The 24,500-nt window shown below is 47.6% G+C and overlaps 3 protein-coding genes and 1 non-coding gene across 8 annotated transcripts; 3 read left to right on the top strand and 1 right to left on the bottom strand.

Moving 5' to 3' along the window:
* Nucleotides 1-173: 173 nt before the first annotated feature.
* On the bottom strand, nucleotides 174-7,720 carry EFCAB12 (EF-hand calcium binding domain 12). 2 transcript variants are annotated; one of them, XM_090127269.1, is made up of 15 exons: nucleotides 7,565-7,720; nucleotides 6,791-7,461; nucleotides 6,509-6,570; nucleotides 5,960-6,119; nucleotides 5,524-5,780; nucleotides 4,873-4,946; nucleotides 4,227-4,297; nucleotides 3,729-3,825; nucleotides 2,845-3,127; nucleotides 2,503-2,682; nucleotides 1,942-2,095; nucleotides 1,504-1,742; nucleotides 1,173-1,386; nucleotides 446-644; nucleotides 174-345 (listed from the first exon to the last, which is right to left on the bottom strand). In XM_090127269.1, exons 2-15 carry the CDS (start codon nucleotides 6,891-6,893, stop codon nucleotides 174-176), a joined length of 2,265 nt encoding a protein of 754 aa, XP_089983395.1. In that variant the 5' UTR covers nucleotides 6,894-7,461; nucleotides 7,565-7,720. The 2 variants fall into 2 exon arrangements, with proteins under 2 accessions (XP_089983395.1, XP_031467242.2); XM_031611382.2 differs by having other exon boundaries at nucleotides 6,791-7,720.
* A 136-nt stretch (nucleotides 7,721-7,856) lies between these two features.
* On the top strand, nucleotides 7,857-17,423 carry KHDC4 (KH domain containing 4, pre-mRNA splicing factor). Of its 4 annotated transcripts, none has more exons than XR_016460537.1 (14): nucleotides 7,857-8,207; nucleotides 8,325-8,562; nucleotides 9,661-9,789; nucleotides 10,133-10,212; nucleotides 10,307-10,359; nucleotides 11,071-11,234; nucleotides 11,559-11,770; nucleotides 11,884-11,944; nucleotides 12,546-12,603; nucleotides 12,809-13,062; nucleotides 13,570-13,728; nucleotides 14,764-14,848; nucleotides 15,035-15,126; nucleotides 16,053-16,109. XR_016460537.1 is itself a non-coding variant. In XM_090127276.1 (14 exons), exons 1-14 carry the CDS (start codon nucleotides 8,116-8,118, stop codon nucleotides 16,250-16,252), a joined length of 1,899 nt encoding a protein of 632 aa, XP_089983402.1. In that variant the 5' UTR covers nucleotides 7,857-8,115; the 3' UTR covers nucleotides 16,253-17,423. The 4 variants fall into 4 exon arrangements, 3 of the variants coding, with proteins under 3 accessions (XP_089983402.1, XP_031467243.1, XP_031467244.1); XM_090127276.1 differs by having other exon boundaries at nucleotides 9,667-9,789; nucleotides 14,736-14,848; nucleotides 16,053-17,423; XM_031611383.2 differs by having other exon boundaries at nucleotides 14,736-14,848; nucleotides 16,053-17,422.
* Nucleotides 11,330-11,458, top strand: LOC116240880 (small Cajal body-specific RNA 4). The gene has a single exon (XR_004169417.1).
* Nucleotides 17,424-17,737: 314 nt separating the features above from the next.
* On the top strand, nucleotides 17,738-23,473 carry RIT1 (Ras like without CAAX 1). Its single transcript, XM_090127347.1, has 5 exons — nucleotides 17,738-18,023; nucleotides 18,149-18,205; nucleotides 18,368-18,441; nucleotides 19,837-20,028; nucleotides 21,031-23,473. The coding sequence occupies exons 1-5, from the start codon at nucleotides 17,936-17,938 to the stop codon at nucleotides 21,259-21,261; spliced, it is 642 nt and encodes a 213-aa protein (XP_089983473.1). The 5' UTR covers nucleotides 17,738-17,935; the 3' UTR covers nucleotides 21,262-23,473.
* The last annotated feature ends 1,027 nt before the right edge of the window (nucleotides 23,474-24,500 follow it).

Here is a 24,500-nt window from a genome sequence, read left to right on the forward strand (position 1 = left end):
TCAGGGTATTGTGTCTGTGCTTCATCAGAACGGCTCAGATCTCTTGAGCTGATGATGAAATGCAACGTTCTGCGCACATCTTGTGCTGCTGGAAGACTTTCAGGTGGAATGAGACTTGGATGCCATGTCTCTGGTGGAAATGTCTTGTGGATTGGCTGGTGCTGGTTGTGGTTTTAGATAATCTTGTATGCAGGCCGGGTTGGGCGAACACAGGTGAACAAAGGGTGTGCCCTGTTGGTCTTCTCTTCTGGAATGCAGAGGCGCATCTTGTCCAGAAGGTGACCTGGCCAGAACTTGTTGTTTGATCCCTCATTGGTCTTTTCTTTCCGATTCCTCTGACGAGAGCTGAGAAGAAAAAAAAGGAAAAAAGAAAAGAAAATGAGAATAAGAAAGTATGAAGCCTGTTTTGTGAGCATAAACTTCTAGGCAATATGACCACTCTTACTCGTAATGGCAAAACTCCTCTGAAGCCCTCTTGTTTTTGCCTTCTTTGCCCAGGTTTCCAGTTGTAGTTTTGGATGACCTGGACACGCTCAGAGGTGAGGACACATCAGCAAGTCCTGTGTTGCAGTATCCTCCAGGCTGCGTGATATTCCTCAGATATCGTCGTTCTCTGATGATTTTGTCTCCTGGGTGCAGCAGGCCTGTTGACAAAGCACATCCAATCTGGGTCACCTCTGTTTTACGTCTGTGATGCTGCCCTGGAGTGGCTACAGCTACTGTGTAAGGGAGGAAGGCGTGGATGATGGCCCAGCATGTGCTGAGAGGCCTCAGTGGCCCTAAGCAGCTTTGTGTGGGGCTTCTGCCTGCGCTCTCTGCCCTGGGATCAGGAGCCCCGTTTCATCTGAGACCTCAACTCAGCCACAGCCATGGCTCTGCCTGGCCATGGACCCACTGAACCTGACAGGGGCCTGACTTCCCAGTTTTGCCTTCCCTGTACCACTGCCGTGAGCTTGCCTCATCATTTGTGCTCTTAGCTGAACCTGGCCCTGATTGATCTGGAGCACTCTGTGCTCTCATCTACGCTGGTGGGATTGCTGATCCTAACCAGTCCTCCAAAGGCTGCGAGTATTCTCCAAAAGCAGCTCCCCTCCCCATACATTGGTCATGTTTCTGGGCTGGGGAAGAGACGAGCTTGTCAGATTCATCTCAGGCCCCGGGTGTTGCATTACCTTTCTGCAGCACTGGCTCGGTGAGATGAATGTCACGCTCTTGGCACAGCTTGGAGGAATTCAGGTAACTCGCAGCTGCCTTACTGCGGTACCGGTCGACCAGTGCACCCATGTCACTGCCTGCAGTTGATGGGAAGCAGTGCTCTTCAACAGTTAGCTCCCCAGGTCTCTCCAGCTGAGATGTTTCTTTCCATGTGATTGGGCTGCCCTTGTCCTCCAAGCAAAAGAAAGGCTCAGGTTAGCATTCAGCATTGCACTGGAGTTGCTCTATTCTCTTCAGAGAAGCTCCAGATAGGGATTAATCTCCAAAGGGTTGCCACAAGATCAGTACCTTCTTCACCCCTGGTCTCTTGATAGTTTTTTGTGTCCTGTCTCCAGATGGTTTTGGAGAGTCTTTCTTTTCGTGGGCTGTTTGATGTCCTTGTGCTGGCTGAGCATGGACCGGGGTAACTTCTAAGGGTGTTAACTTCACTGTGGGCTTGGTAGGATCCATCTCTTTGGCTCTGCCCTCAGCAGAATGTGGAGATGTGGCAGATTTGCATGTGGCTTTAGGGGGCTGAGTCTTTGCACCTGGAAGAGTTCAAAAAGAAAGCCCAGAGAAACCATGTTAGACAGTAGCAGAAGGAAACATCAGGGCTGACCAATGCTTATAAGGCAAAGGACTTTGGCATTTTATGCACTGGAGCGCCCAGCAGATGCATCTCATGGAGACATTCCACAGTCTGAAAAGAAACAGAGAGAGTTTCCCAGCCCAGTGTTCTCCTCTTACCCCCTTTGGTCTCTCTGGATTCTTTTTTCTTCATTTCCAGCCACTCATTTTGACATTCCATCAGCTTTTCCATGGTAGTATATTTCCCACGTTTAGGGGCAGTCAAAAAGATGATCACATCCTCCAGCTCCTTTTCGCTGATGGGAATGTTTGTCTAACAGCCAAAACAGAAAATGACAGTGTGATCAATCAAACAACAAACAAGGCTGTCCCCGGAGCAGGGTGAGCTTTATGTGGGGTTACCAAACACTGACAAATGGACTGCTCTGCTGCTGCCCTCTGAATCATAGAATAGCTTGGGTTGGAAGGCACTTCAGGGATCATTGAGTTCCAACTGCCCTGCCGCAGGCAGGGTTGCCAACGGCTAGCTCTGCTGAGCTCTCAGCTTTTAGTGTTCTAAACTTCCCAGCCTTCTGGGTATCAAGAATATGTTTTGTCATGGGCCAGACTATCAGAAAGTGTCTGAAGTGCTCAGCCTTAACTGACAGCGCCCTACTACTGAAGCCTGTGGAAGGTGAGGGTCAGCATGAGCTGTTTATTACTTTCCTGTGCCCTCCATACCTGCTTGACGATTTTAATGAAATCTGCTTTCTTGATATTTCTGCCTTCCATGCCAGCTTTCTTGAAGATATTCACCAGTGTGGTCTTCCGTTTGCGCAGGAGGTTATGCAGTGTAATGAGAGCCTCTGGGTACGGTATGCAAAGAGGGGGCTGAGGCTGGCTGCTTGCTGGTGGTGTGTCCTGAAAAGGAATTGGAAAATACCCTGACATCCCCATTGCCTCGAATCACCATGGCAGGAGACATGGAAGTGGCTGGGCTACAGCAGCATCACTCTACTGATTAAGGCCACAGAAGATGCAGTGGAGTGATCCCAAGGCTGAAGCAACACAGTAGCTACTTACGCCCAGGTCATCAGTCACAACTGGTTTGCTTTCAGCCCTTCTCTCCGCTCGGCGTGACTTTATGCGTTCCCAGACTCTCTCTTCCACATAGCTCCGGGAAGATTTATTTCTCAGCCATTTCTCAATGTTTCCAAAGCTTTCTAGCTGAGAAATGAATTGCTTCCTCTCCTGGATCCAGTCCGACAGGTCACATGGATCATCTTCAGGTTGAGAAGTGACCACTGGAAAGGTGGGACTTTCTTTGTCCTGCCTTCCTTCTGTGTCTGACGTCTGTGAGAGAGGTCTAAGAAAACAACAAACAGACCAAGGTGAGTCGGTCTGAGTGCAGGAGGAGTTTCTTCTCCATCCAGTTCTGTCCTCTTCCTCAGTAGGATGAGGTCTCTTCACCCAACTGTCTTCCCAACAGCAGATGGGGAATAACAGCACTGAGCTGTAATGCTCAGATGCACCACCAAGGGAATGGGGTTTTCTCTAAGGAAAGTTCAGGACACACAGATCTTTGTCCGTCTTGATGGAGTGAGGAACTGTGCCTTGTGCAATGTCAGGCGATGCTGGCATCTCCCCTTCCTGGCCAGCACACTGAGAACTGTGGTGGGGTCTCAAATACTGCATTATTCAGTGAAAGAAAAGGGGTTGTTACTGGGGAGCATTGCCAAAGGCAGAAAAGATGGGCTGGAGCCAGGAAGCCTGTTCTTGTCCTCGGCATTATCAACAAAGAGGCTTTTCAGGAACTAAAGGAAGCATGAAGAAGCACCACAGACAGATACTGCTCTGCCTCCTTGGGACAGGTTGATTGGAATGCTGCTTTGCTAAAAGAGCAGCATCAGTGGCAATATCACACAGGCACAAGAGCAACAGCAACTCAAATCCCTGACGATTATCACCTGTCAGCAGGCTCCTCTTCTTCATCTGTCTCAGCTGTGGTTAATGTGCTGAGAGAAATGGTCCTTCGTAGTCTGAGTAGCTTGCAGAGAAGAGACTCTGTAAACAGGAAAGGAGAAAGGCTCTCAGAACTGGAGGCACAGATCTGCATAACAGCATTCTTATTATATACCAGGAGGTATTCCGATCCCCTGTTCTCCCAGAACTCAAGACGGAGTCTGTAATTCCCAGTGCTGTACTTCCTAGAAGTTTACTCTCTCCAGCACAAACTCATGAAGTGGAAGAGATGCACTGTGGGGCAAGGAACGCAGGTGGGAAACACGTCCCATCTTGTTCAAAATGTGTCTCTTGAGGTTTATCAGAAGTTGTGGACAGAGGCACACAGAGTGCCTCTGCTGCCCCAGGCATCTCGTTGTAGCACAGGCTCTAAGCAGCCTCTAGGAAGGACTACAGGGAGACAGAGGCACAAACCTCTCTCAAGGATCAGTTGTTAACATTACCTTTTCTTTCCAGTAGCTTTTCCTCTGGTAGTGGTTTCGTATCAAGTTGAGGAACCTCCTTGACCTCAAACCTGGCAATAGGAAGAAGGCACCATTCTGTGAAAAGGGCTCCTTTGCCAGATCAGTGCCAGGTATCTGTGAAGACTAAATTATGTGCCCTAAAGCATGACAAGAGCCAGTGAACAGTGCTGGCCTCAGAAACAGTTCAGCAGCCCCTCTTGACACAAGAAGGCATTTCAGAGGTACTGAGATTGATGTGACTTTTACAACAAACATGGAAATGCCACGGGCAGAGGACATGCATACTTCTACTTTTGTTCCACGTTCTAAGAGATGCTTTCCATGTTGTGTTGAAAACGACAGCAATATTAGGATCTGACTTTTGTTCAATGTTTTGGCAGTCTCGAGTGCAGAAAAGAAGTGGAGGAAACATGAGGAGCATTGCCTAAATGTCTCTGCAGAGCAAACCAGTTCCCTCTGATTGGATGAATGGTAAAATGCAGTGCATGATCAGGAACAGTAAGTCCAAGCTTAGCAAAAGCAAGGAAAAAATGAGCTGCCAAACACTTTGAAAGAGCACAACCAAATGTGAGCTGAGCACATCCAAAGTTGACCAGATAAGTTCTGCAGGAACAAATATACTCACTCTGGCAACAGGTGGACATGGCCAAACTGGCTCGGCAGGAAAGCAGTTTCTTTGTCCAAGATGACCCATCTTTTCTGCAAGTGACAGAAACACCTGATGTGACTCCAAGGAAAGAATCTCAGCGCTCACAAAGGCCTTTCTACACCTCTCCAAATTCACTGCCTCGCAGCAAACTTCTTGACGAGTGCCTCAGCCTCTTGCCAAAGCAAGCTGCATGGCACATATTCTGTTAGGATGAGGAGTGTTGCCAGCCTTATTGCAAGGACAGCAGTTAGCAGCTCAGCCAGAAGAGTGACCACTTGTTTACCACTGAGCAAGCCAATGGAGCAAAAACAATGGAAGGCCTGTTATGAGCCCGGGTTTCTGGCTGCTGCTTTCATCATCAAACACCTTTGGCCCCACCACTGCTTTGGCCTTTTCCTGCTTTGTGGTGAGGCTTTTCCAGGGCTATGCCCTGCCCAGAGGACTGTGTTCATTCCCAGCACCTCTGAACTAGTGCAAATACAGGAAGGAACACAGAGACAATTTTCACTGCTGCATGCCTAGCTCCTGTGGCCTGGCAGCTCTCGGCTGGCAGCAGAGCTTGGTTCCCTGGCTTTGTGCAGGACTTCAAACCTGCTGTAAGAAGTGCAGGAAAAACAAAAGACTTACATTGAAAAGCTTTTGTACCACGTCTGTAGACTTGTTAAGATGCAGTAAAAAGTCTTCACAAAATGTCATTTCCACCTGCTCCCCTCGGATAGCAAGAGTGCCAATGTCCTTTAATGTGAAGTCTGCATCTTCTCCGTTTGTTAGGATGTGGTAGAAATACTGCAAGGTCTCCAACAGACAGTCCTGCACTGTTTGCTGAGAATAGGGGCTGTGCAAGCGTATGGTCTCACAGTTCAGCTCTATTATCTCACTGTCATCTGGAAAAGGGGAACAAGGTGACTGAGTCGCACAGCAGCTGAGCAGATTCAGAATAACACACCAGGAGCTTCTGGTTTAAGTGCACTGCTAGAGTGCTGTCTTAACCACCAAGGACTTCTAATTGGGATAAGTGAGCCAATGTATTTAAGCAAAATTTTTGCTTAATTAGTCTTCTTACCACACAAGTAGAAAGGAAAGTGTTTGAGATCACGAGTCTGTGCAACAGTCTCGGACAGCAAAAACAGCGGTCTCTGAAACGTGAGTATCTCGCCGTTCTCAAGGGCTTGCCATTTTTGAATCCAAAATGTCCCCAGTCCGGTTATGCTGACAGCCGGAGGCTGGAACAGAAAGGACAGAGTGAGGACCTGTGGCAGCTTGCAAAGGGGTGTCCCATGGCTTCCCCTCTCCTAATGCAGAAAGCTCAGAAGGGGGAGCTGGAAAGGACCACGAACTCAGGACACATTCTTTCCCTTTCCTTTGCTCTCCAAGCATCCCCAGTTGTGTGTGCGCTCTCCACTCTGGGAGCGAGGAACAGAGAAGCAAATTCTGAATACTTGGCATGGGTACTGTACTTTTAACTATTTCAATATTTTCAGTGATTGAAGAAAGTGGTCTTTGGCACATTTGTGGCATGTCTGTACGTGGAAGAGCAAGGGCACTTGCTGGCCCAGGGCTACCTGGACTACTGCAACTGTTGGGCAAGGAGAGGGGTAGGGTGCAGTCCCACCTTTTTCAGCAGGAGCAATTGATGAACACGCTTGAACACACTGTTCCAAATGGTAGTGATATCTGCAATGCAAGAAAAGACACAGAATGCTTTAAGTCAGCAAGTTTGTGGCCTGTTAGCTCGTTTCTAAACAAGGAGATGGCAAGTGTGATCTACCACGGCTCCTGGGGTAAATTCATCCGTGACACGGACTGAATTTGGATAGACTTTGGACTAAAAGTACTGGGAGAGGTCTACAGCTCAGGAGCAAATAGATCTCCTGAGTGGTCCCAAATGCCTTACCATCGGTGGAAAGCTTCTCGAGTGTGGGAAACATGACTGTGCTGCAGCCATCAGTCTCGTCCCAGTGCTCAATGTTAGCGATCAGCTCGAGCAGGCTGACCATGTTCTTGCTTCAGGTGGGCACGTGAAGCTAAAGAACGAAAGGTTTCTGGCGTTTCCTGCGAGGAAACCCTTCTGATACCCTTCTCTGTCCTTCGCCAAATAGCTCTCTCTTCCTTTATCCTCTGAGGTACAAGAGACTCCCTGTGTCCTCTAGAGAAAGCTGGATGCGAGAGCAACTCTGCGACTGCCAGGAGGCACTGAGCTGGGCTGGAGCCCACACTGATGTAGAGGCTTCTGCCCCTCTGTGATGTCAGATGACATCACAGAGGGGAACAGGGTGTGCCATGGAACGCTGTGAGCTGGGCAGCACCCGTCCACGGGCTGCAGGCTGGAGCTGCAGCCAGCAGAAATCCCCTCAGTCAGGGGCACCTCTGAGCATGGATGGAGCCACATCTTTTCCTTTGTGTGCATTCTGGGGTCAGATTATGACCTTCGGAGTGAGCAGCGTTAGGATTTGGCTTGGTCCAGGTGATGAGGCCACACCTCATAACTCTAAGCTGTTACTGATGAAGATCTGTGATGTGCCGATTCTGATTATTGATGTCCTGTGCTGCGCTGCTTACAAAAGCCTGCGAAATAATAAAGCCTTCGTTATATCTCCACCTGCGTGGCAGTCATTGCGTCTGCGACTCTTAAGAACCCCAGGATCCGTCCCAGGGGATCAGACGACACCTGAGACCCTCGCGAAACGAATCGAGGGCATCTGGTCACACCCGGAGAGAAAGAAAAGACGTTGAGAAACAGCAAACAGGGAACCGGGGGCTGTGAGGGCGGCTGAGGCGAGGGGGGGACAGCGCTGGGCGGGAATCCAGCTCAGACTGGAAAGGAAGGTAGCGCGCATGCGCAGCTCGCCTAGAGGCGGGGCCCTGTGCTCGCGAGAGTGAGAAGTACGCATGCGTGAACGCGCCCAGCGGGCGCCCGCGTCTTCCGCTGCCGGTGACGTCACTGCCGCCGCCCGTCCTCCTTCGACCCGCGCTGCTCGCCTCGACCGGGCCTGAGTGCGGCTGGGCCGCGTTCGTAGCCCTGAAGCGGGCGGTCCGCCACGACTCCGGTCCCGCCCCGCTCCTCCTCGCTTGCCCGCTGTCGGTTCTCGGCCTTTCCCTCCCGTGTGTCCGTGGAGGGCCTGGTCAGTCTGGCGTGACAAAAATCGCGGGGTGCCGAGCGTGCGCCGTCGTTATGGCAACGGCCGGAAGTGGGTTTGCGGCGCCGCGCGCTGGCCGGAAATGACGCTGCGGTTCGCGCGGAGGCGGTGGAGCCGGGCCGGAGCCATGTCAGCGGGAGGCGGCGGGCAGCGCGACGCTGGGACCGCGGGCGGGTGAGGCCGGGGGCTGCGGGCGCTGCGGCGGGGAGGCCTCGGGGCGGCGGTTCCGCGGAGCGCCGGGCCTCCAGCGGGCGGGCGTTGAAGGCTCTCCTCGATGTGCTCCGCTTGCAGGCGGCGCAGCAAATGGGATCAGCCCGGCCCGGCCCCCGCCTTCCTTCTCTCTGGCGCGGCCCCGCTGCCCGGCCGGCCTTTCCCCGGCGGCGGAGATGGCGGCAGCGCCGTGGGGGTCTCGGAGAGCTCCGCGGCTCCGTCGGGTGCCCTGGATGCGGCCGCGGCCGTGGCGGCGAAAATCAACGCGATGTTAATGGCCAAAGGGAAGCTGAAGCCGGCGCCCAACGCGGCGGATAAGGTGAGAGAGGGGCGGGGGCAGCGCCGGGCCCCGGCGGGGGGGTTGGTGCGATCTGCTGTTTTCTCGAGTAGCTTTGAGGAATCACAAAATCACGAAATTTGAAGGGACCTCAAGGATCATGAATCTCCAGCCCCCCTGCCACACGCAGGGCCACCAACCTTCCCACCTAATGCTACACCTGGCTGCCCAGGGCCCCATCTGATCTGGCCTTGAACACCTCTAGGGATGGACGGGGCGTCCACAACCTCTCTGGGCAGCTGTTCCAGCACCTCACTACTCTCACAGCAAACAACTTCCCCCTTACACCCAACTGAAATCTGCCCTCCCTTGACTTAAAACCATTTCCCCTCGTCCTGCAGTTATCAACCCTTTCAAAGAGTTGATTCCCCTCCTGTTTGTAGGCTCCCTTTAGGTACTGAAAGGCTGCAATGATTCACCCCGCAGCCTTCTTTTCTCCAGGCTGAACGAGCCCAATACGTGGGAAAGGTGGAGTGAGGCGTAACGAAACAACAGGGGAGGTTATTTATGTGTTCAGACTGAAAGAGTGGCTGCCTGTTCTGAGAGTTCCACGTTTGAAGCGATCTGAGAACGAGCAGTGGGTTTCTCATTGGAGTTATTTGTAGGTAACACGAAAGGACACCAAATGTGCCCATGCTGCACTCACCAGAGATGGTTCTCTGTGTATGGAAAGCACTTCTTGCTGCCTTCTGAACGTGAGGTGCAGCAGTGAGTGCTCCTCTGGGAGCACAGCATTGGTCAGGAATGGCAGTCCAAGTGAATGACACTGTGGTTTCCAGTGGCACAGTGTTGTTGCTTATCTCTGTCTATTTCACCTTTTACAGAGCTTCAGTACTAATTCTTACATCAAAATCTCCTGAAAATAAACCCAATAATGTTTATCACTTGATTTTTAAGCTGTGCAGTGTTAAATGATTAAGTGATAGTTTTAAACCACTTTGAATAATTTTATGGAATTGAAGGTTCGACAGATTTAACAGGAAATTAAAAAGGCTGCTCACCCAACCTGGGCCTTGTAGGCTCTGTTTGCTAATTACTCAGTTTTCCAACCACCATTCTTTGCAACAATTGTTTTTGAAGCTGCAGGCTCTGGGGAAAGGCCCGGCCACAAATAAAAGCAAAGATGACCTCGTGGTTGCAGAGGTGGAAATCAACGATGTGCCCCTCACATGCAGAAACCTCCTGACGAGGGGGCAGACCCAGGATGAGGTACGTTCAGGAGTTGCATTTGCTTTCTTTAGCTTGGCAGCTTGAGGTCTGTGCCTCTTCGTGAGGTTAAAAGAGTTGGCAGCAAAGTATGTTCAGCTTTCTATTACAAAAACACTGTTTTCTAAGGTGCTTTGTTTAGTGGTTGGTTGTTTGTTCAGTAACGCACCCTGTGATGAGGTAAGCTAGCACATCCAGTATTCTTTAGCAGCACTATTCATTCTCCTACTACCTTAATAACATTTTCTGGTCTCTTTATTAGACAACTTAACTTGAACCACTTTGAAGCTCTGTGTGTTCTGTTTGTTATCACTAAACTTCTCTTTGTTTTCTTAATTGCTTGCAGATAAGTCGACTGAGTGGAGCTGCTGTCTCTACTCGAGGGCGGTTCATGACTGCAGAGGAGAAAGCAAAAGTGGGACCTGGGTTTGTATTTCTGCTTTCTTTGTGATTGGGTGTTTAAGATATGAGGTTTTCTCACTCTGTTGATGTCATGGGATGTTTGATGTTTTCTTCCTAGAGATCGGCCTTTGTATCTTCATGTCCAGGGTCAGACAAGGGAGCTGGTTGACAGTAAGTGTGCCAAGCATTCCACTTCTAATTCTCATTATTTGCAGTGTGTTCAGGTAATCTTGTAGTACTGCTGGGTTTTGTTGTGACTGATCAGGATTTGTGCTGTAAACAATCTGTGTTGGTAAGTGTAATGCAAAAGCACCAGTGCTTTAGTGTAAGATTTATGGATCCTGAAGGGAGTAGACAGAGGGAAGTTAAAAGTCATCAGTTTAATGGGGAGGTGCTCATATTTCTGGGAGTGGCTGACCACTGAGTTGTCCACTAACCCCTTTAGATCCATGGCTATATACTTAACAGCAGAAAATAATAACTCATCACATATCAAGAAATGGCAACAGAGCAGTTTCTCACAAGGAAGTTCCTTCTCCATGGAGAAGCTAAAGTTATTTTGCTTGTGTTGCTAAGCTAACCATAGAGCTTCCTATGTGTATTTATCTCCTACAGCCAGCATGCAGTTTTTCTTATCTTGCTCATTCATGCAGATGTGAATTCTGTGCAGGGTTAGGAATGTTTTTATCATGTTTTCTCTACAATTGGGCATGAGGACATCTCTTATATGCTGGCATGGTGAACTGCATCTGTTGTGTTTACCAAAAGATCAATATTTGTGTGGCTATCCTATCAGCACAAATTATTTTGTGGGGAGCACTGGGGGCTGTTAGTAACTTCCCACTGCTGAAATATAAATGGATTTCATATCCTGTCAACTAGGAGCTGTTAATCGTATTAAAGAGATAATTACTAATGGAGTAGTGAAGGCTGCCACAGGTTCTAGTCCAACATTCAATGGAGCTACAGTGACTGTGTACCACCAGCCAGCCCCCATCACTCAGATGTCTCCAGCAGTTGGTCAGAAACCTCCATTCCAGTCAGGGGTGAGTGATTGGTTTGTGACTTTCATTTGTTAATTACAAAGTATGCATGTCATGTGCTATTTATTGAGAGAAATAAACACATAGCTATGGTGAGAACTGGAGGACTAATCAGACTGAGTCTGAAAAGTGAGGCTCAGGTGACAGTGATCTCCTAGAAGAAAAGGGATGGAGAGAGCAGTCCTATGTAGAGGAAAGCAAAGGGCCCACTGTGCCATCCAACACTGAATGTTCTGACTGTCATAGAAAGATGATTTTTGGCCTCTAGTGAAACGAACATCCTAATTATAAGAGTGAAACAATAAGCTTTTACTTTTACATTTACAGATGCATTACGTTCAGGACAAATTATTTGTTGGTCTGGAACATGCTGTACCTACATTTAATGTGAAGGAGAAGGTGGAAGGGCCTGGTTGCTCCTATTTGCAGCATATTCAGATTGAAACAGGTGCCAAAGTCTTTCTTCGTGGAAAAGGCTCAGGTTGCATAGAACCAGCATCAGGCAGAGAAGCTTTTGAACCCATGTACATCTACATCAGGTATGATGAGGCTCCTTAAAACACAAACATCACCAGCAGGTTGCTGGTTGAAGAAGTAGCTCCCCAGGTTGGTATAAATGTTTGTGCTTATGAATTTTTCTGTTTGTTTTCAGTCACCCAAAGCCAGAAGGTTTGGCAGCTGCTAAAAAGCTGTGTGAAAATCTGTTGCAAACTGTGAGTAGTTCTTAGAAATTTCAGAGATTATCTTGCTTTAGCTTTAAACAATGTCCAGAGGCACACAGTCTCTTTCTCCTAAAGAGATTGTTATGTTTGGCACCAAAAGAATGTTCATGATCTCTCACACATGCAAAATTCATTTCTCAGTCTTTGTAACTTGAATGCAACAAAGTAGACTACTCAAAAGAGAGTAAAATCTTGTCAGACAGAGCCTTTCTGTAGCCCATATCCAAATACAGATATTAACAAATATGTCTGGGAGCTTCTAGATGCTTTAAGTATTTTGTTTTTAACAAAGTAACTCCCTTGCCATGCTGTATATCCTGTGAAAGGCCTTCCTGTATTTTACACAAATGTGTGACTCAGACCAGCAGGATCAGTGGTTTGTTCTACAGGGTTTTGATAGGTTTTGCTTTGAATTCCTGATTTTTTTCAGTTTACATGTTTGGATTCTTGCTATGCCTTTTGTGTGCAGCGTATTCTGTAGTCAAAGTTCCCTTGTGGTTTTATGAGGATAAATAGTTAGCTGCCCTTTGCCTGCAAGCGAGCAATGCAGGAAATGGATGCTTACTTTCTCACCTTCAAACATCCTTTGTAGGTTCATGCTGAATACTCTCGATTTGTGAATCAGATAACTACAGCTGTACCTTTAGCAGGTAATGTTGGCAATACTGAAACCTTTGGTGTTGTGTTTTGTGGAGCTCGGTTTGGTGGAATGCTTTTATCTGTGGAAGTCTTTGTGTTTTGCTCCTTGTGTCATGAAGCAGTTGTGTTTCTTTTACACTTGGTAATTAATTCACTATTTTTGTGACTCTTGGCTGCATTAACGATGACCCTTTTTTCCTTCTCTTCTCTCTCCAGGCTTTGCACAGCCTGCTGCTATCAACAGTGTTCCTTCTCAGCCATCATATTACCCTTCCAATGGATATCAGTCTGGTTATCCTGTTGTTCCCCCTCCTCAGCAACCAGTTCAGCCTCCATATGGTGTACCAGGCATAGTTCCACCTGCAGTGCCAATGGCACCAGGAGTCCTAACAACACTACCTACAGGAGTTCCACCTGTGCCAACACAGTATCCAATATCTCAAGTACAGCCTCCAGCCAGCACTGGGCAGGTACTGCTAAGATGAAGAATGTGCCTTATAGCTGTCAACTTCCTCAGCTGTTTCTTTGCTAACAATTACATACTTGAAGTACTTCCAGATGGAAAACTATTTAGGGCACACAAAGGCAATATCTGGGGTTGTTGCTTTGATGCTTTTGTCCAAGCAACTTATTTTTTTTGTATGACAGTTTCAGGCTGCATTTCTTTTCATATTGTACCCTGCTAACATGAGGGGTGCTTGCAGGGAGGTGTCACCTATTCTTGAGAAACATTATTGTAGGCATTGTGGGTGCAGGGAGCCTGAGCTACAGGCAGGGATTACTTAGAGCTGGGAGCATTCTGCAATTCAAGTACTTGTCTTTTAAATTAGGCATTTCCTTTTCTCACCTCTCAGGTTCTGCAAAGAGAAACTGGTTGTGTTTTTTCTGATCATCTCTGTATGAAACTGTACGTGGAATTAACTTGATAATACTCATATGAAGCATTATCTTCTTTGTTTTTAATTTCTGTGTGCCAGAGTCCACTGAGTGCTCCTTTCCTTCCTGCTGCTGCCCCAGTCAAAACAACCCTGCCAGCTGGTACACAGCCACAAGTCCAACCCCATCCCCAAGGCCAAAAGAGGCGCTTCACCGAGGAACTGCCCGATGAGAGGGAGTCAGGACTGCTGGGATATCAGGTGGAATAAAATCAGCAATTTTACTTCATTCAACAAAATGGAACTTGGCTGGAGAAGAGGGATGGTTATTTAGCACAGCCTATTTGAGAAAATTCAGGCAGGCCCTTTGGCAGGCAGCAGTGATGGTTGCAAAACATTGAGACCACGCTTCCATTTCTTTGAGCTGATGCACTGCTCTCAGGCTGAGGTATCTGATGGCATTGACAGCTTGCTTTCCATGCCTGTGTTCTTTCATGAAGAGCAGCAGTGCATTCAGTCAAAGATATGGCAACAGCGTGTGCCTGGTTAGTTGAAAGTGAGATGATTTGTTATTATTTTTTTCTCCCTATTTGCTTTATTGTGGGTCTTTTGAATGGGCTTCTTTAGAGGGAGGGGAAGTGGTTATAACGTCCATGTTTTCCCATTTCCCTTTCTTGCAGGCAGCACTTAAGAGGATTTCTAGAAGCCTAGTTTTGAGAGTGATTGTTTATTCATTTTAGACAGCAAAAGTTACTGAGTTTATGTTAAATAACTTTGAGCTTTTCACCAGGCTTCTATGTGAGAAAATGCAGGTTCTGCAAATGCTCATAGGCAGAACCCATTCATAAAAGCTTGGTCTAAGAAAATAAAGATCTGCTTAAGTGTCAGATCTTATATTAATGTATGTCAAGCAAAGTTTACTCTGGCATGAGGCATCTAAGAGTATTCAAAATTAGCTGATTGAGGAGGTAATGAGTCAATCCATGAATAAACAGCTATCATCTCTGTCCTGGAGTACTAGGATGGTGGACTGGGTGCTGAAGTGACTTCTACAGTGGTGCTCAGGAATGTTTTTTACAACTTTACCCTCAGTATTTTTAGGAAAGAAAAAAAAAAAAAGCATTTTATTGAACAGTGGTGATTAGTGGCTGCTCCTAGTAGTTGGCAATGTACTCTGAAAAGTTGGGTTTCCTATCAGTATCATTAAGGAGCTGTAGCTTGTGTTGTAGTTGTAGATTTGCTAATGCCGTGTGTTTTTCTGCTCATAGCATGGACCCATTCATATGACTAATTTAGGTACAGGCTTCTCCAGTCAGAGTGAAATCGATGGAGCCGGGTCGAAGTCAGCAAGTTCCTCAGGAAAGGAGAGAGAGAGGGACAGGTATGGAACGAACCCTGTGTTGTATTTGCTGTTACCTTTGTTCATTTTCATCCTTTTTAAAGAGTGCAGTGAGCCCAACTAAAAGTTAATGGCAAGGACTGTGTTTTGAGTTTGGTTGCTGTTATCTTTGTGCTTGCTCTGAAAAAATAAATAGAAGGTAATGAAGGTTTGCTTTTGTTTGAACAGGCAGTTGATGCCTCCACCAGCTTTTCCTGTCACTGGGATGAAATCAGAATCTGAAGAAAGAAATGGTGTGGGGTCTTTACCAAGCAGCCATGGTGAGTGCAATGAGTAGAAGCTGTTTGTCAGTCGAGTTTGCAGTGGTCTTAATGCTCATTTAGATTGGTGATTGGTTTTTTTTGTGTCCTTTTTACTGCATTCAGTAAAAGGGAGGTCATTGCTCTGTTCTAAAATCACTGTGATTGTACACATGATGCTTTAATAAATACCTCTATGAATGATGAGGGTGTGAAGAAGGCAGAAGGGCTGAGCTTTGACTCACAGTCAGCACAGAATCTCATGGGATTGCTCTGTAACAGATGTCATGTGGCTTTACGTTGTGTACAGCTATCTCTAGGAGCACTGAGGAGTATCAGTGGCAGTTATGGTTCAGGTGTGTATTTACAGACATGAGTTCTGTCAACCCTGTCTGCAAACAGAAGTGTTGTTAGATTTCATCCTCTCATAGAGGAGGATACCACACATCAGGTATTTGCAGCTTGGTAAAACATGGAATCACTTGAACTCTCCTGGTAGTTTAGTGCCTTCCATACCAGGTCTGCAGGTACATCATGTTAGTTTGTTTAACCTTAGTTTTTCTGCAGTATTGCTCCCAGAGATTGTTCTTCTGCTAGCTTTCTTTTGAGCAAAAATTCTACTTTTCTTTACATATTGATCTCTAAAACGGTGCAATTGCCATCACTTTGACCCATTTGCTAACTTTACCTTTCTTGTGTGTTTCTTTCTTTCTTTCTCTGTTCTCTTACATGGTTCTGATGGATCACATGTGCTGTTGCTGCTGCTGTTTCATCTGGCCTTCGACCTTGGATGACCATTGGCCTTGTGACCTCAAAATGGTGTCCAACTAACGATTTACAATTAACATCTTTTTTTATTAACTTGTTTTGGGGCATTTTATCTCTCTCTATTTTTATTTTTCCTTTTTGGGGGCTGGGGGGATTGTTCTGTTTTTCCCCCCCTCTAGATCATCAAGCAAAGAAGATGAAAACATCCGAGAAGGGCTTTGGATTGGTGGCATATGCTGGAGATTCATCAGATGAAGAGGAGGAACACGGTGGCCATAAAAATGCAAGTACTTTTTCACAGGGGTGGAGTTTGGGATACCAGTATCCTTCCTCACAACAGCGAGCCAAACAACAGATGCCATTTTGGATGGCACCATAGAAGCTACAGAACTGTCTCTTCATTCATCTCTCTTTTTTTTTTTTTTCCCTCTAGCAATAATGCATGTATATTACAAAATGAACTTTGCAAATATGCATTGTTTTTACATTTGCAGAAGCTAAAGGTTCAGTATTCCGCCTTGAAAGGGCTCCATTATTTTTAAACTCTTTATTTCTGCAGTGAATTTGTCATCTATGAAAACCATTTGAAATAGCATTTGGACAGGGCCAGTCCCTCACAGCGTGGGGGAGGTTTTGGAAAGAGAAACCTGTCGCTCTGTGTTTCCCATTTTTCCAGGGTAACAAAAAAAAACAAGGAAACTGTCAGCCACGCTGACTTCACCACCCATCTGGTGTTGTATTTTATTTAGTGCTCCTGCTGTCAGCCTGTGCTCACAGTCCCATTAATGGTGACTGTGGATTCAGTGTTTGGACTTTCGACAAAGGAAAGCAGTTATCAAATAGTTCAGAGAAATTTGCTGGATGACGTTTCTTGAAGTTGATAATTTTGCTTTTACTTTAAGCATCTCCTGTTGTAACTCCACATTGTGTTTTTTCTTTGCAATGTGGTTTCTCTAACCCCACGACCTCTGGTTCCAGCCAAGTGCTGGGGGGAGGGGGGAGGGATGGGGGTTGTTTTGTCCTTCGTGGGTTCATCCTGCTGCTGCCCCCAGCTGCCGTGCTGCTGTCACACAGATGCTCCCCCACCTCCAGCAATCCCTGCCTCCTTCATTCTGCTCAGCAGTTCGTATGGGACCTCTCCTCTCCGGGTTCTCCAAGCTTTTCCCACTCTCTTAACTCGCTTTGATTCCACCTGTTCTGTTTCCCGGTGCTCAACAAACAAGGAGAGAAAGGCAGCGGGTCGCTTTGGTGAAAGAGAAAGGCAGCTTTGGTCGCTGCTCCCACTGTGAACCGCTGGAAGTGGAGTGTGAATATATTTTTATGGACACAAAGCACAACGTGGGCGTTGGTGGCAGGGCAGGGTGCTGCAGAGCTCGTGGGCTGTGGGACATCATCAGCTCCTGGAACAGCACTGATAGCTCCCTGGTGCTGGGAGTGGCTGGCACCTTTGTACAAACATTGACTTTCCTATGTCTTGTAAATAATTAAGACCCATGCTTTCATTATAAATAAATGTATAAATGATGTATAAACACGCTGCTGCTCGTCTCGCCTTTGTTTTGGTGAGCTCAATGCCCCATCCCTGGAGGTGTTCAAGGCCAGGTTGGATGGAGCCCTGGGCAGCCTGGTGTAGCATTAGGTGGGAAGGTTGGTGGCCCTGCATGTGGCAGGGGGTTGGAGATTCATGATCCTTGAGCTCCCTTCCAACCCTGGCAATTCTGTGAGCTGCGCCTTTAATTCCAAGTCAGGGAGGGGCGGGGCCAAGGGGCCTCGCTGTCATGTGACCACGCGACGGGGCGTGGCTACGAGGGGGGGGGCGGGGCGTGGTTAAAGTGGGCGTGGTTTCGCGCGGGGCGGTCTTTCTTTGGCGCGGCCCCGCCGCCATTTTGGGGTCGCCGCCTGAGCTCGGCGCCGGGCCGCGCGGTTGCGGCGGCGCGAAACGCGTCACGGAGCGGCGTGAGGTGAGCGTGGAGCGGAGCGGCGGGGCCGCGCTGAGGGCTGCCGGGCTCACGCCGCTTTCCTCAACCTCAGAAGCGGCGGCGGTTCGATCGGCGCTGAGGAGATGGACGCCGGGGCCCGGCCGGGCGGCGCGGGGCAGCCCCGCGAGTACAAACTGGTGATGTTGGGCGCCGGCGGCGTCGGGAAGAGCGGTGCGTGCGGGACGCGGGGCGGTGCGGGACGCGGGGCCGGGCGCTTCCCGCGCTGTGAGGGCGGAGCTCCGCTCTCTGCCCGTCGGGGCCGCGTTGCCCCGCGCTCAGCGCCGTTCCTTTTGCAGCCATGACGATGCAGTTCATCAGCCATCGCTTTCCCGAGGACCACGATCCGACCATCGGTAAGAACGGCTCGTCCCCCCCCCGCCGTCCGATGCTTTGAAGCCGTTACCGCATCGGGTTCCCTTTGCGTAACGTTCCCTTTGCGTGTCGGTGATTAACCGACGGTGTTTGCGATGGCGTTGACGATTTGTTCTCCCCGAATTGTGCTGCTGCGAATCCAGAGGATGCTTATAAGATCCGGATACGCATCGATGATGAACCTGCCAACCTGGATATCTTGGACACAGCAGGACAGGTTGGTGAGCACCACTGAGAGCATGGGAGGCTGCAGAGGGCAGAGAGAGAGAGAAGTCCACGGCAGTCTGCCTTTCTGTTCTTCTGAATGGCCTTTTAGAGCTGTCTTAATTCATCTGCGTGCTCACAGCTTCGCTCCCATGCTGTGTTTAGGCAGCTCAGGCAGCTTTCTTACTTCTTGTTGCTCTCTCCATTGCTTCTCGCTGCTCACGCTCAGCGAGTGATGTGTAATGGCTTAAATACACAGAGCCTTTGGATTGGTTTGAGACTGGGAGGTTTAGGTTGGATATTAGGAGGAAGTTTTTCACCCAGAGGGTGGTGATGCACTGGAACAGGTTGCCCAAGGAGGTTGTGGATGCTCCATCCCTGCAGGCATTCAAGGCCAGGCTGGATGTGGCTCTGGGCAGCCTGGGCTGCTGGTTGGTGACCCTGCACATAGCAGGGGGTTGAAACCAGATGATCATTGTGGTCCTTTTCAACCCAGGCCATTCTATGATTCTATGGATCCTAATGGCACCCCATGGATCCTAATGGCACCCCATGGGTTCTCTGGGCAGCCTGGGCTGGTGGTTGGTGACCCTGCACACAGCAGGGGGTTGAAACCTGATGATCACTCTGGTCCTTTTCAACCCAGGCCATTCTGTGTTTCTTTGGGTCTCTATGAGTCTCAGTCGGTCTCTGTGTGTCCCTATGGGGGATCTGTGGGTCCCTATGGGTCTCTTGGTGACCCTTCACACAGCAAGCGGTTGGAACCAGATGATCATTGTGGTCCTTTTCACTTCAGGCTATTTTGTGATTCTGTGGGTCTCTAGGAGTCTCATTGGGTCTCTGTGTGTCCCCTTGAGTCCCTATGGGGGATCTATGGGTCTCTATTGGGGTCTGTGGGTCCCTATGTGTCTCTTGGCAACCTTGCACACAGCAGGGGGTTGGAACTGATGATCACTGTGGTTCTTTTCAACCCAGACCATTCTGTGATTCTGTGATTCTGACTCCCTTCTTAAGCCTAATGGAAATCTCCCCTCTTTTATTTTGATACCATTTCCCTCAGTCTCATCACTGCAGACTCTGCTAATGAGTCTGTCCCCTCCTTAATTACAGCCTCTTTAGAAACTGAAAGGCTGCTCTCAGCTTTTCACGCTGAGCAGCCCCAGCTCTCCCAGCCTGTCCTCTTAAGGAAGGTTGCATCCCTTGGATCATTCTACAAATACAAAATATGTGCTTACGTTATTTCTTTACCAAGGGAAAGATGGTGTTGATCCCATAGAGTTTTGTCTTGTGTGTAAGGATGAGGAGAGAGATGACAATTTTGCACAGCATCCCTACGCCGCCGATTTCGGAATGCATTTCTTGTTTGCAATTAGAAAATGGTTGTGTTTGTGTCACGTTCTGTTTGTAGGCAGAGTTCACGGCCATGAGGGACCAGTACATGAGGGCTGGAGAGGGATTTATCATCTGCTACTCCATCACAGATCGACGCAGCTTCCACGAAGTGCGTGAATTCAAGCAGCTCATCTACCGTGTGCGGCGCACCGACGACACTCCTGTGGTTCTGGTGGGGAACAAATCCGACCTGACGCAGCTGCGGCAGGTGTGTGGCTCCCAAAGAGGCTCCCCCTCCTGCTTCTGCTTCCAAATGCAGTCATAGAAGAGATCAGGTTCTTTTGGATTCACTCTGTAATAAGCTGAACACGAGAGCGGTATGAATTGAAGCTGGAGTGCTGAATAACCAAATGCATTTAACCACCGTGGGAGTGAAATCTTCCAGTTGATGCTTTGAGTTTCAGCTGCTCTTAGGCTTTTCCTGTCTTTATTTCCTGAAAAGAGATACTCTTAATGGAGGTACAGCACTGCTGTAGGGTGAAGCTAGATGATCATTGTGGTCCTTTTCAACCCGGGCCATTCTGTGATTCTATGATAATATGATAAATCACTTGCAAATATTACAAATCAGAGGATGCAAGTCTGCTAAGAAAGGAGGTGTCATTAATCATGGGGATAAGAATGCACAGAAAGGAAAGTGAGCTTCAGCTTAAGGAAAAGTAAGCTTCAGCGTAACTCTTGTCTGTGGGAAACAATTTGAAGCAGAGCTTCAGAGCAACAAGGAAAACAAATTGCAGAGGTGTTTGTGTGCCTGGAGTCAGGTGGTTTTTCAGTGTGTGTTGTGGCAGGAGTGTTACTGAGGTGGAACCCATACCAAGGTGTGGAGCAGAGGAGAGGGAGTGGGCAGAGCTTTAGTGATCAGGGGAAAGAATCCCCCAAACTGACAAACACTCATCCTGGGCTGAGGGCTGCTGCATCAGGCAGGCCAGGATTACATTCCGAGAAGGGAATTCTCTCTGAAAGGCTTTTCTTGTTTTCTGAATGATCAGAGTTGCTGTGTCTGGAGAGTATCTTACAAATGGTTACGTTGCTTCTGAAATGATGGATGGAAGAGAAGGGGATTTGTAGAGAAAGATGCAGGCATCAGTGGAGGTGGGCAGTTCTGGAACTGGGAGGGTGCGCACCCAGCTCTGGGCTGAGCAAAACAAGAAGAGAGAAAGGATGAATTTGTCTGGTTTTGGCTTTCTTGACAAGCGTGGGTTTTTTTCAGGTCTCTAAAGAAGAAGGCTCTGCTTTAGCACGAGAATTCAACTGTCCTTTCTTTGAAACTTCTGCTGCGTACCGTTATTATATTGATGATGTGTTCCACGCTCTGGTGCGAGAAATCCGCAGAAAAGAAAAAGAAGCAGTGATGGCAATGGAAAAAAAATCCAAACCCAAAAACAGCGTTTGGAAAAGACTGAAATCCCCATTCAGGAGGAAGAAGGATTCGGTTACTTGAAGAGAAACAATTCCTCTGTAAGAGAAAACCTGGGAGCAGCCACTCGTAACCAAAGCGGTTGAATGACAACATTTCAGCAGTAGGTTTAAAGACTGATGGGACTTCTGTGAGGGGGAGCATCATTTTTACCCATTATTTTTGCTTAAAACGGTATTCTCTTAGTTCTGGATATTTAATTTGAGACACGGTAACAATTTGACTTCTGTTTGTTGTCATTTTTAGATCGGATTCTCCAAATACTGCTTTTATGTTGGTTACAGATGCTGGTGGGTTTCTGACGCTGCACTTTTAAATGTTTGGTCACTGCATACTGGAAGTTGAGTTGTTTTAAGAAGAAAAAAGATGCTGAATTTCTACCCAGCTTAACTTAATTCATTCTGTTTCTCAGTTGTTTGCACAACAGAATGTTGCTGCATTCCCAGACAGTCACTCCCATCACCAGAGGAGGATTTTGTTGAGGTTGTGCTGAAAAGTGCTCAGCAAAGTGTGTGACACCACAGCCCGGGCTGCGTGCAGATGGCAGTGAGTGGAGATGTGTGCTTTGTTCTCATGGAAAAGGATTTTTCGAGCAAAAAGTTCACCTGAACAAGCAGTGAACCCACAGTGTGATGGTTGGGATGCTCAACAAGTCAAAAACAGCAAATTATTGTTCCTCTGGCAGCTATAACTTGGCAGCAGCGTGCGGATGTGTAGCATTGTCCCTTCATTTAGCATTGATGGCGTTGTTGGAGTGTTTGTAGCTGATGCTGTGGATGCTCTGCAAACTGCAGCTTTGGATTTTTCTGACTTGTTTGTTGAAACTGTAGCTGTGATGGTGCAGTGGCATATTTATTTGCGTTCAGTTTTATATGGTTGTCTTAAAGGAGACAGTATTATTGAGTAGGAGTCTCTAACATAGTCATTTCAGATTAATCTATGATAACTGTTTTGTACAGAAGACTGAAAGTGAGGCACTGGGGCTTGAACTGATATTCCCTAATGCTGGTGAGGTTCTTCAGTGCTGCCTTAAAGGTGGGATCAGCAGAAGGGAGCAGTGAGTGGGGCATAGCAGCATAGCTGGGCATTCCCACCCAGCCATCAGCACATCCTTCCTCCTTGGGGATGATTTGACACGTACACTGCTTACAGGATTTAAATCCAAAGCTGTTGTTGCAATACAAAAAGCTCACAGAGAGATGGATGTCCAGGGTTGTTTTTTAAATGATACAGAAAATCATAGGTGACTCAGATGGGTTTAAAAGGCCTTTCTCAGAGAACAAAGTGCCTCCAGTCTTTCTGTTTAGTGATGAGAGAGCTTAGCAGACTCTAAGTGCAGTATTACTCAAGTGCTTCTCTTAATCTTTGAACCTCTGTGTCAGTAGCTGTTAATCTCACTGACCCAAAGGCCTTGTAGTGCCTCTCAGTGTGCTGCCATCAGAACTGAAACAGGTTGTTGGATGTGTAAAAAAAAATCTGGCACAAAAAAAAAATGAAGATAACGAATATACAGACCCTAATTTTAGGCTTTTTTCTTTCTACACTCCTTACTGTGTAAGATATCACTGGAACTTCTGTGCCTGGTGCTTCTAAGGGTATTTTCTTTGTGTAAGGTTTCATGAGGAAGTGGGGAGGGGTGAACAGTTTGATGCTGTGTTTGTAGCCTAGCTCAGCATTGGAATGGATTTCTATTTCTCACTTCCTTCCAGAACTGCAGTGTTAAGCTGTGCTGGTAATCATCACTGATTGCAGAGCAGGGAGAATAAGTGGGGTTATTGGGAATGGAAGAGCTCTCCTCAATTCACCATGCGTGTCGTGCTGCCTTTACTGCAGTTACTGCTTTGGAACTGCAGCTCTGTTAGTCACTCCTTGTTGGATTAAATGCCATCTAAAACTGATAGATAAAACCCAGGGACAGCAGCAGGGTTAGGAGCAGTTCTGATTGCTTTGTGGCAATGATTACTTTCAATCTCAGGCAGTGTGCTGGGAGCTGTGCAAGCCCAGTTCTCCCCATCCCCTGTCTGTAATGTCTGTGCCTTACACCATCCCTTCAATGCAACATATATGTTTACTAATGCCTTTTGTGAGCCTGTTGCTTCTAGAATTACTAAATCAGAACAGCAGCAAGCACTTTTTTTTTTTTTTACAGTGTTATTCAAAAGAAACAAAGTTTTATTTTTGTCATGTATAAATTTGTACACGGGATTATCGTTTTATTTGACACAATATAGAGTTTTTAATACAAAATTGGTGTTGGGTGTTTTATTTCGTGGTGTGGAACTTCCCCCCATTTTGCTACACACGTGAGACTGAGGTAGGGGAGGAAAACTCATGGGGTGCTTTTAAGTGAGCTTGAAAAGTGCTCATCTTACTGTTGGGAGTCTTGGAAGTAAAAAAAGAAATAAGAAATGTAAAAAAAAATGGATGTTTATGGTTAAAACTTAAGAATTTGGATGCTTTGTCTCCTTAGGAGCGATGTGACGGACGCTGAGTTCTGCTGCTCCACGGCTTGGACCAATCCATCCAAAGTGAACAAGTTAAGTGTATTCAGGGACAGGGAGCTCTTTACTTTGCTTTATCCCCATCATATTTCACTAACTGCAGGACATGGAGCTCAGCCCAAAGGAAAAGGCTTTTCTTGCTTTGGGTTGGTTTTGGCTACGTGGCTTTTGGCTGTAAGGCAGAACACATTTCCTGGCTGATGCTCATACTTAAAGTTTGTAAGAATGTAGGTATTATGCTAAGATCTAGAGCCAAACGGGGGAAATTCCAATTAAGTTGGAGGCAGATGGCTCAGGGCTTTGCTTTTAGGTTCATCCCTGGAATTTGGAAGCCATTAAGGACTGGTTCCAGCGCTGGCCCTTTTGTAACCAGCGTGGAAATATCTGTGGAATGAAAAAAATGAACACCACAGCATTCCCTGAAGTCCAGTGTGATTGTCAGATGCCATTTGTCTGCCATCTGAATAGCTACAGGAGTATTTTGTGTGCAACAGCTCAACCTGATGGAGGCTTTGACCTCTGAGAGGCAGTCTGTGCTGCAGGAAGTCATACCACCGTGTGCCATTGTCTGAGCCCCCAGGAGCTGGGAGAGGCAGCAAATATGTTCTGTATGGCAACAGAGGGAGAGTTTCATTGCTTTGTCCTGCCCCCGAGGCCACACTTGGAGGTGTTTAAGGCAGAAATCACTGCCATCAGTTCACAAACATCCCCAGGAATGAAGAAGTCACAGCTCAGGTGGGCCCAACGCTGCCACACTGTGTG

The sequence above is a fragment of the Phasianus colchicus genome, chromosome 30 (genome assembly GCF_987193195.1).
Source record: "Phasianus colchicus chromosome 30, bPhaCol1.hap1.1, whole genome shotgun sequence".
In the NCBI taxonomy this organism is placed as follows: domain Eukaryota; kingdom Metazoa; phylum Chordata; class Aves; order Galliformes; family Phasianidae; genus Phasianus; species Phasianus colchicus.

Bases quoted from the DNA above. Each gene is read 5' to 3' on its own strand.
- KHDC4 (XM_031611383.2), top strand. From the start codon at position 8,116: ATGACGCTGCGGTTCGCGCGGAGGCGGTGGAGCCGGGCCGGAGCCATG. The intron at 11,771-11,883 runs GTATGATGAGGC...GTTTGTTTTCAG, and splicing joins CCCATGTACATCTACATCAG to TCACCCAAAGCCAGAAGGTT. The intron at 11,945-12,545 runs GTGAGTAGTTCT...CATCCTTTGTAG, and splicing joins GTGAAAATCTGTTGCAAACT to GTTCATGCTGAATACTCTCG.
- EFCAB12 (XM_090127269.1), bottom strand. From the start codon at position 6,893: ATGGTCAGCCTGCTCGAGCTGATCGCTAACATTGAGCACTGGGACGAG. The intron at 6,120-6,508 runs GTGGGACTGCAC...TTTCTGTTCCAG, and splicing joins AATTGCTCCTGCTGAAAAAG to CCTCCGGCTGTCAGCATAAC. The intron at 1,743-1,941 runs GTAAGAGGAGAA...GAACTCTTCCAG, and splicing joins ATCCAGAGAGACCAAAGGGG to GTGCAAAGACTCAGCCCCCT.
- RIT1 (XM_090127347.1), top strand. From the start codon at position 17,936: ATGGACGCCGGGGCCCGGCCGGGCGGCGCGGGGCAGCCCCGCGAGTAC. The intron at 18,206-18,367 runs GTAAGAACGGCT...CTGCGAATCCAG, and splicing joins GGACCACGATCCGACCATCG to AGGATGCTTATAAGATCCGG. The intron at 20,029-21,030 runs GTGTGTGGCTCC...GGTTTTTTTCAG, and splicing joins ACCTGACGCAGCTGCGGCAG to GTCTCTAAAGAAGAAGGCTC.